This window comes from Xyrauchen texanus, chromosome 25 (assembly GCF_025860055.1).
Source record: "Xyrauchen texanus isolate HMW12.3.18 chromosome 25, RBS_HiC_50CHRs, whole genome shotgun sequence".
Lineage (NCBI taxonomy): Eukaryota > Metazoa > Chordata > Actinopteri > Cypriniformes > Catostomidae > Xyrauchen > Xyrauchen texanus.
This window is the reverse complement of record NC_068300.1, coordinates 42,448,748-42,461,981: the sequence shown is the minus strand read 5'-3', so window position 1 is coordinate 42,461,981 and position 13,234 is coordinate 42,448,748. Positions and strand designations below refer to the sequence as shown.

The 13,234-nt window shown below is 40.1% G+C and overlaps 1 protein-coding gene across 3 annotated transcripts in view; it reads left to right on the top strand.

Moving 5' to 3' along the window:
• Positions 1-13,234, top strand: part of iqsec1a (IQ motif and Sec7 domain ArfGEF 1a) — a 193,549-nt gene that overhangs the window by 33,002 nt on the left and 147,313 nt on the right. The window contains exon 1 of one of the 3 annotated variants that reach the window (XM_052091694.1): positions 11,527-11,672. The exons of the other annotated variants lie outside the window; for them this stretch is intronic. Coding sequence (XP_051947654.1) covers positions 11,644-11,672 — 29 coding nt within the window. The 5' untranslated portion in view covers positions 11,527-11,643. Of the gene's footprint in view, positions 1-11,526; positions 11,673-13,234 lie in introns of those variants that run through there. 3 annotated transcript variants of the gene reach the window in all.

The window sequence follows — 13,234 nt, the reverse complement described above, 5'->3', positions numbered from 1 at the left end:
TGCCAGCTCTTATTGAAAATGAATGGTGTCCTGTTTCTTTATGAATGCGAGTCGCTGACAGTGTGAACGGGGCTTAAGTCTTATCACAGGACAGCAATGTGTCCTTCACGCTCATGAGTAAGAGCTGTCACTGTCAGTTAACAAAGAGAAAGAGAGACCAAACCACAGTCTGTGAGACTCTACAATACAGTATAATGAAGTTCTGCTAGTTACTGACCTTCTAGAACATGTGACTTTCTGTAAAAGCCAATGGACACTAGGGTTGGGCGATGTCCCCTAAATTGGCAGTTGACGATGTTGACAGTAAAACATCGCGATGGATGATGATATCGTCGATTTTCAGAAATTATATGAAAAATTATAATTTTGTTATTTTACTAACCCCACTAATGACTCGTCGGCGCTTTATCAGTAGGTTGCACGACATGTGAAGCATTTTTTTTTTTTTTTAGCTTTCACTTAAGAGTTGTGCACTTTTTATTTTAACATATCTCTTTATATAAATACTATTTTCCACTTAAAAACTATAATTTTGTTATTTTACTCACTGATGAGCAAAAGGTCGAGGCAGAAATGACCATGTAGGCTACCTGCAGGAAATGGCCATTGATGGGGAAGAGGACCCGCTGACTTGGTGGAAAACGAACGACAAAAGGTTTCCGTTCATGGCAAGATTAGCACGGAAATATCTGTGCATATGTGCTACCAGTACTCCATCAGAGCGGGTCTTCAGCACAGCGGGTAGTGTAGTTACTCCAATCCGCAGCTTATTAAAACCAGATAAAGTGAATATGTTGGTATTTCTGGCCAGAAACATCGAAATTTAAACATGGTCTATGGTGAAAGATATTAGACTTCTTTACGCATTTTTCGCCATCCGTTGCGGAGCTATTCGATTTTGCATATTACTTTTTAAACGTTCATTTGTGTAGTTCATATGACCACTTTACAATATTTCAATAACATAATTTATTTTGTAGCCTGTGCTGAAGTTAATTGTGCTGCTAATTATAAGTGAAATGTTAATGCCGAGTTTCGGTCTGAGCGTTGTTCCCGTTTTCTTGTTTTAATAAATGTGTGTTATTCATATTCACCTTGTTTCTTTCATTTGATTTGACATTATGGATTTATGGCCAAGGAAATTTTTCTTTAATAATATTAACCAGACAAAAGTTATTTGACGTTCACTGGTCTGGGTTTATCTTAAACTGCCGCTTCAGTGTATACAAGAGCTATGTGACAATGAGCAAGATTTTCTGAGACACTACAACTACTAATAATTAATTAATAAAGGCTATTTTCTTGTAGCCTACAACATAAAATATTTTAATCTAAATGTACAGTGTAAGACATGTAACAAAAAGACAAGAAGCTAACAATGTCAAGATCAATATTTGTGTAGCCTGCCTGACACGGTATTTTCACAGACTAACACGTCACATCTCTGGCATATACTACAGTATTTAAAATAGCATATATGCATTAGTTATATTCTCAATTTAATTTACAGAGCAATCCCTGCAAAGTTTTTAGGTTAACTATAGAAGAGACTAGGATTAGTGAGTCACACTAGCAAGACTCGCAAAAGGGGGCGTGGCATCACGATGGTGGCTCTACATCGTGATGTTGGTCAGCCATCACGATGGACGATGATATCGTCCATCGGCACAACCCTAATGGACACAGAGTATTTGGTGTCTTAGATATAAAGCATGCTGTAATTTCACATGTGTGTTTAAATGACAGAGACACTGTTGAGACAGATCAACGATAGACCAGTATGCATGAATATAATAATTATCACTTTGTAATTTAACAAAATAAGTGACAGGCGGACGGTGTATAGACAGACAGACAGACAGATAGACAGACAGATAGACAGATAGACAGACAGACAGATAGACAGACAGACAGACAGATGGATAGGTAGAGTACATGTAGAAAGAATTAAAACCCCTTAATTTTTTCACATTTTGTTATATTGCAGCCTTAAGCTAAAATGCTTTAGTTTTCGCATCAGTCTACACTCTGATAAAGCAAAAACCAGATTTTATAACTTTATACAATTATTAAAAAGATAAAACTGAAATATCAGATTGACATAAGTATTCAGACCCTTTACTCAGTATTTAGTTGAAGCACCTTTGGCAGCGATTACAGCCTCACATCTGGATTTGGGGATTTTCTGCCATTCTTCTCTACAGATCCTTAAGCTCTGATGGGGACCGTCGTTGGACAGCAATGTTTAGGTCTCTCCAGAGATGTTTGATTGGGTTCAAGTCCAGGCTCTGGCTGGGCCACTCAAGGACATTCACAGAGTTGTCCCGTAGCCACTCTTGCGTAGTCTTGGCCGTGTGCTAATGGTCAATGCTATGTTGAATGGTGAACATTCGGCCCAGTCTGAGTTACTGAGCACTCTGGACCAGGTTTTCATTAAGGAGATTCTCTGTATTTTGCTGCGTTCAGCTGTCCTTCAACCCTGACCAGTCCCCCAGTTCCTGCCGCTGAAAAACACCCCCACAGCATGATGCTATCACCACCATGCTTCACCATTGGGATGGTATTGTGAGGTGATGAGCGTTGCCTGGTTTCCACCAGACATGACATTTGGAATTGAGGCCAAACAGTTCAATCTTTGTTTCATTAGACCAGAGAATTTTGTTTCACACTGTCTGAGAGGAGTGTTGCAGGGATGGTTGTCCTTCTGCGAGGTTCTCCCATCTCCACACATGATCTATGGAGCTCAACCAGGGTGACCATTGGGTTCTTGCTCTTATCAAGGACTTCTGCACCGATTGCTCAGTTTGGCCATGCAGCTATGTTCCAAACTTCCATTTAAGAATTATGGAGTCCAATGTGCTGTTGGGAACCTTTAATGCAGCTAAAAAAAGATTTAACCTTCCCCAGACTGTGCCTTGACACAATCCCTGTCTCTGAGCGCTGCATGTGGTTCCTTTGACCTCATGGCTTGGTTTTTGCTCTGATATACATTTCCAGCTGTGAAACCTTATGTAGACAGGTATGTGCCTTTCCAAATGATGTCCAATCAATTTCATTTGCCACAGGTGCAGAAACATCTCAAAGATGATCCAGAGAAATGTGGCCTGAGCTACATTTCATGTGTCATTGCAAAGGGTCTGAATTCTTATGCCATTTTTTTTTATACATTTGCAAAGTTATCAAAAATCCCTTTTTGCTTTGTCATTATGGGGTGTGGAGTGTAGATTGATGTGGTTTTAGCATAAGGCTGCAACATAAAATGTGAAAAAATGAAAGGGTCTGTTCAATTTCTGAATGCACTGTAGATGGATAGATTCTGCCATCTGCTGGGAATAATCTGCTAGAGGGGGTGTTGAGGTCACAAATGTAGTGGTCCTTTTTGGTCCTTAAAATAGTAAAGGTGCTGGATGCAATATCACATTTAGAGTTGTGATATTGCATTCCAAAAGTTAAAGGCCCAAGTAACATACAATTATTTAAACAAAAGGCAATGTTCACACTTCACATATTCTTTGCCACAAACTGGATTTGTGCAGTGCCCAAAAAAGCAAATCACTTAATAGCAAGAAATATACAATATGGAAAAACGTACAATTTATGTATGAGAAATTAATTAGATATCATTATTGCACTGCCAGATTTACTTGCTCTTTGTTCCCCAGGGAGGCCTTTCGTAATTGTATACAGATGCAATTAATAATATAGCTGTAAGCATCAATTACAGGGCCAAGCACCAGCATGGCAACCACTGCACAACCCAAAGATCTCACAGAGCAAACACAGATCACATTGCCCCAGACAACTTTCTGTTCCACAGTTCAGTGTGCTATTCACTGCACCACACAGCAACAATATTGCCAGAAAACAAAGAGACATACAAGCTTAGATACAAAATCACCAGAAATACAGAGATTTATACCGAATGACTTGTAAAGGTGGGGATTCTAACCCACAACCTTTTGAACAATAAACCAGTGTTTGAACACTCTAAATCACTCAGTTGGCATGTCTAATCAAGTCAAGTGGTTTTTATTGTCGTTTCAACCATATACAGTTAGTAGTACACAGCAAAACGAGACAACGTTCCTCCAGGACCATGGTGCAACATAAACAACATAGGACAAACACAGAACCACATGAGACTACACAGACTAAATCATATTTCTACATAATATTTCTACATAAAGTGCACGTGCAAACATGTGCAAAAAAGTACAGAACAGTACAATAATTACTAAAAAGGAACCGGACAATAGTCACAGTAAGAGACAGTGCAGCGCCGACCAGTACACATTTCTAATCTTTGAGTAATGCAAAAAGATGACACTTTCTAAAATGCAGAATGTAAACATTACATACTATGAAATACTGTTCTATGGACATAGCAGTTATTGAGGTAGCAGCCAGGTATAGAGTTACAATGAACTTACTGGCAAAGAGACTTCCTTAGGTTAAAGTCAGCACACAAGTGTAGCTTATCTTTTGAACTATTGGTGGCTCTGTCTCCAGACTTCTGTTATCCTCAGGACATGATATCGATGATGCATACCGATTTTGTTAAGATTTTTCACTTTTTTATCAGATTCAATATAGCAGAGTCTATATGGCTGATATGGAAATTCCTAACTGATTAGCATGCTAAGCTAATGTTGCCCTATGGATAGCATTGTGATCAAATAGCCCTGTAAGACAAAAAACCGAACAGTTAACATGCTAACATATTAGCATGCTAAGCTATCACATGTTTTTGGAACTACAGGGGATGCTGTCTCCAAATTTCACAGTCCTTTCAAAGGATATCAGTCCCTTATATATCAGAAGAACAACACTAAGACAAAGAACAAGAAGTATACCTGCGAGCAGAAATGATCTGTGATAAGCCCTGCAATTATTTAATAAAAGTATTTGTAGTATCTTTTGAAAGAAGACACTTTTGGGCCGAAGTTTCAGAATTAATATATGTTGTTAATTTTTAAAGTTAGAGAAGCTGAAGTTTATAGTAATGGAAATATTTTGTGCTAAACATGTTTTTATAATCTAGAAAACAATAATAATAAAAGTGCCAAGACAACCCAGAAATTCAATGTTCTCAAAGCCACAAGTCTAAAGAAGTTATATTTCAAAATTGAAGACGATCTAACAAAAAATTTGGTTCCTGCAAGCTTTTTTCTCTTTAAAATCGCAGGCAGCATACAGAGTAAAATTAAGGCTCTGCTTTTCAAGACGACACAAAATCTGACTGTACTGCTTTGTTATTATGAATAAAACAAGGCTGAATTTTTAAAAACAGACTTTGGAGACAGGCTCGTTTTGTTTATGAGACTCTAATATATAAGATCATATACAGTTTTACAACATGAGTGCTGCTCAGATTGCAGTTTATTGAAGATTGACAACAAAGGGTAAATCTTTCAGACGAGATCTCATGTAAACAATGGAGAATATATCAATATTTCTCAGATATATTACTTGGACAAAAAGTGCTATTGGATGTTTTTCAATGAATGCTTGTCATGGACAATTGACCCAAGTGTAACGAACTGGATTCATCTGGCGATCGCGTTGTGGCAGGGCGGAGAGTGGGGCCGGGTCATGATCCTACACACCCGGTCCCGTATTAGGCTAATTATGCCTCCGTGAGGAATAAAGGTCAACTGCAGGGGATCGTGCGGGAGAGAGAGATTGTTTACGGACATGTCCGTCATGTGTGTGTTTATGTTGTCTTTTAAGTTTATCATTAAAACTATTATTTATATTGTCAAACTGGTTCTCGCCTCCTCCTTTCCATTGATCACTTTACACTGGTGCCAAAGCCCGGGAAGGAGGAGGGATACGCCGTAGTAGAGTTATCGCCACTACCGTCCACCCCAATGGAGCAACCGGCCATCTGTCGGGGGACAAGGAGCCCAGCCGCCTGAAAGAGGACGATGGCCGCCGACCGCGAGGGGAGAAGGGGCTCCTAACCGACCACCTGGAGCGGTCAGGGCCCCTGCCAGGGGCGTAGGAGTCGCCTACCAGCTGCTGAAACGCGGCGGGGTTTAAGACCACGAGCGGGGAGGGGCTCACTGCCGACCGCCTGGAGTGAGAGAACTGCTGCCAGGGGCGGGGGAGACCCCTTCTGTTCCCCGAGAACGCGGCGGGGTGTTCCGTCCACCCGGGGCTGGAGGACTGCCTCTGATCCGCCCAGAGAGGCGCGGCTGTCAGCCGATAGAGGGTGGAGGAGTGGCCGAGGAACAAGCTGCGGCGTATCGGAGAACTGGCAAGTTTTTTTTTATCTCTCTCTCCTCTCTCTCTCTCACTGTCGCTCTGCGTTGGCCTTTTCCCTCTTTTAAATTTGACAGTGTTTTTTGGGGGGTACTACACTGTTACAGGAAGTACCCCCCCCCCATTTTAATTATTTCTGTTTCCCTCCCCTTGTCCCCTCCCTCGTCCAGGTAGATGGGGATGACCTGCTGGCAGACTAGACTTAAAGCACGCCCTCCCCCAGGGAAAGTGGGGGGGGGGGGGGTGTACGTCAGGCCGGGGGCTCCCCAGCCTGAGAGAACGAAGGAGGAATGTGGCAGGGCGGAGGGCGGGCCGGGTCGTGATCCTACACACCCGGTCCCGTATTAGGCTAATTATGCCTCCGTGAGGAATAAAGGTCAACTGCAGGGGATCGTGCGGGAGAGAGAGATTGTTTATGGACATGTCCGTCATGTGTGTGTTTATGTTGTCTTTTAAGTTTATCATTAAAACTATTATTTATATTGACAAGCCGGTTCTCGCCTCCTCCTTTCCATTGATCACTTTACACGCGTTTTCATAAAAAAGGTATGAAGTCCCGTTTTGATATTGCATGTTTTCATTTGTACTCCTGGCACACATAACTAAAGAGCTTTTTCTGGAGTATTGCTATCATGAAACAGAGATCGGATATCAATGTTGAACCCTTAGACCTTTGAAAAGATGTATCATTTGTTAACATTCATTACATTTATAGACGGTAAATTATATATTAAACATAAGCAGAGTGACGTCACCACCTCATGTGTATCAACAGGTTAATGCACTGAGCCACACAGTTGACATTTTTTCAAGTGGCAAAGAGACTTCCTGAGGTTAGAGTCAGCACACAAGTGTAGGTTATCTTCTGACCTCATCATCTCTACACTGCTTAAGTATCATCAGGACATGATGTTGATGATGCATGCTAATTTTCTTTGAAATCCGACAATGTATTTAAAAGATATATCACATTTTATAAAATTAAATATGGTGGAGAGGCAATATAGCTGATATGTGGAACATTGGTATAGTTGAAATCCTCATGATCCACAGAATCCACAGTCTTCAACTCCATGATTTTAGGACATACAGTTCAAAAGTTACAGGCAAAAAGTATCTTTATAGGTGGTGCTGTCGCAAAACTCTGCTTGTGCCCTCAGACTATGGTCCTCATGAAGCATACCAAGTCTACTTTTGATAGGACAAAGGGTTGCCAGGATACAGGCTCAAATCCATTTTCACATCAACCTTGTTAACTTTGTGATGCCGTAACTGCTGAAATTCAAAATTACCAAAAAATTCCATTGTTTGGGAAAATCAGACCAAGTTTTTAGGGTGTGTAAAGTGACTTCAACAGAGATCAAATTCAGAATTTGATTGTGGAACTGCCCAGCAACCATTCAACTATTCACCAGTTGACAGATCTAATGTGTGGCAAAGAGACTTCCTCAGGTTAAAGTCAGCACACAAGTGTAGGTTATCTATTGAAATATAGGTGACAATATCTCCAAACAATGTATTTAAAATATATTTTTGAATAAATGTCAATATGGTGGCGAGGCAGTATGGCCGATATGGGAAAACTGGTATCATTCAATTCTGCATGATCCAAAGAATCCACAGACACCAACCTCATATGTTCAAAAGTTATGGGCAAAATGAGCAATTGTTTCACATATTTTGACCCATAGGAGGTGTTGTCGCCTAACTCTGGAGGTGCCCTCAGACCTTTGCCCACATGAAGCATACCAAGTTTCATTTCAATATAACAAAGAGTTGCCATGATACAGTCTCAAATCCGTTTTCACGGCCACGTCGTTATATATTTGCTTGTGTAACGTTTCAACAAAGTCGAAAATCTAAATTCAATATGATTAATTCTGTGCAGCTCAGTCTGTAGAATTATTTGAACCATTGTTTAGGAAAATTGGAAAAAGTTTGAAGAAAAAGTTGGGGAAAAAAACTATAAACATCATAATCCAAGATGGCAGTTACTGTAATGGATGGAGTTTTAATATAAAGGGAGCTATTCATGACCACCCCTATCAGTGTGCCAAATGTGATATTTTTCCTATATATATTTCTATGGGCTGCCATAGAGGAATAAATAACAATACTAATGAAAACATTAGGTGCCACAGCACCTTCGGTGCTATTAAATGACAGCTTTGTACTGAATGAACAAAGGTGTGAACTACCCCTACCACCAGTGGCTCTCTTTTTGAGCACAGATCTGATAAGGATATAAACTGCAACCAATATAAAATGGTTGCAGTTCATGAACCCTGGTCTCTTTTGACCGAAGACAGATGAGATTGCTGATGTTAACTCTCACATATCTGTTTATAACTGTACAATTCTCTTTTAATGTAATCTTAATCCTGTATATCGGTTATTCATATAAACAATTCAATTCTATAGAGTTGTGAGGTCAAATTGTAGGCAAATTGTAGTAATGTGTTACTGGTCAGATTTTTAAAGCTGAACGAGTACAGTACTTGATTAGCCGATGTAAGAACTCCACATTCGGAGATGGAAGGGAGGAGAAGAGCAGTGATGTAGTCAAGTAAGGCTCTTTATTTCTCTGTCTTCAACACTCTGTGTGCACTCTTCTCAGAGCTTTTCTCAGTTCAATCAGATCAGTGTCACACAAACTTCATCAACATAAACTTCTCTGAGACTTCAGCTTCACAGTACGTATTAACTTCAATACAAACTCAAATTAATCAAATTACTTTTTGAATGTAACTGTATTCTAAATACCAATGATTGAAATTGTAACTGTAGTGGAATACAGTTTCCCTTTATAGTGTTTCCCAGCCACGCCACCCCAACCTAGCGATGGCACCGATACAATACCTGGATCAGAATTGGGTCCAATAATGATGTTTTTACCCGGATCGGGAATCAGTCCGACGAGCCCGATACAAATCTGATTCTGCATGTTAATGATTGACGTCAATGTCAAGCTCAAATAATAACATAAATAAAATCAGCACTAAAGCAGTTCATATAACTTGTGCATTTTATTCAGGCTCTTGCAGAAGTCTGCGTTTGTGTTCTCTGACACCACACTTTACTGAACGAGCAGCACTCTGCCAACACACACACATAAACACGCACAGAGGCTCGTGATGCGCTACTCAGCTCAATATTTGGTCGCTAAACACAAACGGGTGGGTTTAGGAATTTTGAGGCCCCAAGCAACCGACCAACCCGGGGCCCCATTTAGAAAATAATTTGAACAATTGGCTTCCAAAAATTACTGTGAGATTGAAAGTGGATTGATATACTAATAAAACTAAAATGAAATAAATGAGAGAGAGAGAGATCTGAAATGTTCAAAAGTGTGCAGTGAACCGGCTTGTTTTCTCCTGAAGACTTTCACTGGGATCATGTTATTTTCACTGCTGCATTCTGCAGACTAGTTTTGTGCAAGCTTTTCCTATTTTATAATGAAATAATGTATTGATAGAGGTCAGTTCCACACAGTGAATTATAGAGAAACACAACACTGGTATTGGATCAGGATCCGTATCAAACGATACTCATTTTCTTGATACTTGGATTCTCATTAGATGCATATATTTGCAACATTTTCAAAAATATCTCAAATTCAATCAAATCGCCTCAGAATCAACCTTTAGATGCACGCAGTGACGCATGGATAGTGACAAACAGGTGTTTAGGAAAGTGCTGTGGTGGTCTTTGTGGGAGGAAATCAAATCTAAGGACCCTTTTAACCTTCAGCCCCTTGTACCCTACTGTAAACTGTCTAGTACAGTATGTTTATTTAGTATTTGAAACATTCTGAAATAATAAACATGTCATTGTCGTCTCATGAACTCACATCATTGCATGTTTACTTCAGCGAGTGGCATCCAGTTATCATCTCTGATATAAATGTGTCTGTTTGGAATTTTTCATCTTTTATTTATTTATTTTTGCAGTCCGATCGAATTATGAGCAAAAGAGACTTAAAGGAACAGTTCACCCAAAAATGAAAATTCTCCCATCAACTCACCCTCATGCCATTCCAGATGTGTGTGACTTCATCTGCTGAACATGAACTAACATTTGTAGAATGCTTCAGCTCTGTTAGTCCATACAACTCAAGAGAATGGTGGTTGGAACTTTGAAGCTCCAAAAAGGACATAAAGATGGCACGAAAGTAATCCAAGTGATATAATAGGTGTCTGTGAGAAACAGATCAAAAGTCCTTTATTTTTTACAATAAATCTACACTTTCACTTTCAGAATGTGAAATTATTATTTACATTTGATAGATTATATTTTATGTATACATCATGGCAGTATTTGCTGTACTGCCTTCAATTTATGCTCATTTAAATCATTGTTGTACAGTATTTATTTTACAGTAATGAGAATATAATAAAACTCACATTACTGTAATAAAAATTACAGAAAATAACATCTTGATGGTTTTAATTTAGGCTTCATTTTCTTTATTTATGCTCAATATATTTTATTTTGTATTTATTTATTTTATTAAGGTAATATATAACCTGGATATGTTCTTGTAAGATTCACCTGGTCACAGTGTGTGTGTGTGAGAGTGTGTGTGTGTGCGTGCGTGAGGGTGTGTGTGTGTGTGTGTGTGTGTGTGTGCGTGCGTGCGTGTGTGTGTGTGTGCGTGCGTGAGTGTGCGCGAGTGCGTGAGTGTGTGTGTGTGTGCGTGAGTGTGTGTGAGTGCGTGCGTGAGTGTGTGTGTGTGTGTGCGTGTGCGTGTGCGTGCGTGCGCGTGTGTGTGTGTGTGCGTGTGTGTGTGTGCGTGCGTGCGTGCGTGCGTGAGAAAGCGGGACAGAGAGAGGAATTGCTTGTTAATGTCTCTGTACACAATGTTTCTATCATGACAATCCGATCAGGTGTCTTCAGAATGTAGAACACTACATTTTCACAAATCTAATGCTGATAACTCCATTGCCTCATTCAAGACAGAACAAGAATTTCTCTCTTGTCTCTCGTCTCTACTCTTGACCTCTGACTGCTGCATTCATCAGCTCTCTCCTCCTGTTTCCATGGATACCTCACAGCCAATCAGCTGCTTTGTCTGTGGACCGTACTAAAGACAGCAGATGGAGCTAGCGCATGTATTACACATGAACACACACAAACACACATGTACAGGTCGCAGTATACACTCACACACTGTAATGAACCTGATGTGCGTGTGTTATGTTGTGTTGTTTTTATGCATCATGATTGTTGCCCCCCCCTCAAGTAACACGACACATCTTGTGTCGGACGGCTGATGCAAATGTATGATGCGCATGTGACATCACAGGGCACAAACAGAGCGCAGTTCGGTGTGAATGAGTGAGTGTACCACGCTCTCTGTGTCTACACATCCGCAGACGCATGACCATGGCACAAACACTCGCCGTTATGTGAGTAAATGATGTTATCTGCTGCCGTTTGTATGAGCTGTTTTTACCACTATGCACCTGGGCTAACATGCTGACTCATGCGCACTCAGGAATATTCCACAGGGAATCTGTGATGTGTGTAATAATTGCGGGGACATGCCTGCGTTTGTGGTGTTTTCAGGCTGTGTGTTGGAGTAGAGGACATTTGCTGTGATGGTGAGCGGCGTGTGTGTGTTGTGGCTGTTTGCTCTGCTGAGCTGACGTGTTTTCACGTGTCGTATGAAACACGAGGAGCTGTGACACTTGTGTGTGTCGGTCAGGTTTTGACTAAATGTCCCATGAGGATAGTAAGACCTGAAATTAGCTACATTGTGAGGAGCAGCCAGCATTTCCAGTGACGAAAACATACTAAATGATGTCTTAAGGAAAAAGGTTTGTGTGAGGGTTAGAGGACGAATAATTCCATTAGCTCAGCATAAAAGAGTCAAAAGAAAGTCCCCACATGGATAAAAAAAAAGAACTGTGTGTGTGTGTGTGTGTGTGTGTGTGTGTGTGTGTGTGTGTGTGTGTGTGTGTGTGTGTGTGTGTGTGTGTGTGTCCGTAGCTGATGTGCATTATGACGTAATTTCACAGTCACATGTCAAGAGCACTGTGTGTATCTCTGAACTTCTCCTCTGTGTGATGTGTGTGTGTACGTGCATTTGTCCTTCATGTGCTTACATCTGTCTGTAGATGTCATAGGTGACTGCAGACATGTTTTGCAGACAGTTTGTTTTCAAAGCATATATGTATATATATATATTGTTTTTAGACAATGTTTAGCTGATAAAGTGTATAAATCGTAATATGAGCATCTAGAAAAGGCATGTGTGTGTATGGAGATATGACCATGTGAAGGTGACTGAGGTGGTATTTGGTCTGAAGTGGTTCTTTGTACTTTATAGGGAGCTCCAATGATGACCTTCAAGGTGATTTAAAAGAAATACAAGCATACTGCACACTATGTTCTGAATACTGCACACTATGTTCTGAATACTGCACATTATGTACTGAATACTGCACACTATGTACTGAATATGTACTGAATACTGCACACTATGTACTGAATACTGCACACTATTTACTGAATACTGCACACTATGTACTGAATATGTACTGAATACTGCACACTATTTACTGAATACTGCACACTATGTACTAAATACTGCACACTATTTACTGAATACTGCACATTATGTACTGAATACTGCACACTATGTACTGAATATGTACTGAATACTGCACACTATGTACTGAATACTGCACACTATTTACTGAATACTGCACATTATGTACTGAATACTGCACACTATGTACTGAATATGTACTGAATACTGCACACTATGTACTGAATACTGCACACTATTTACTGAATACTGCACACTATGTACTGAATATGTACTGAATACTGCACACTATTTACTGAATACTGCACACTATGTACTAAATACTGCACACTATTTACTGAATACTGCACACTATTTACTGAATACTGCACACTATGTACTGAATACTGCACACTATGTACTGAATACTGCACACTA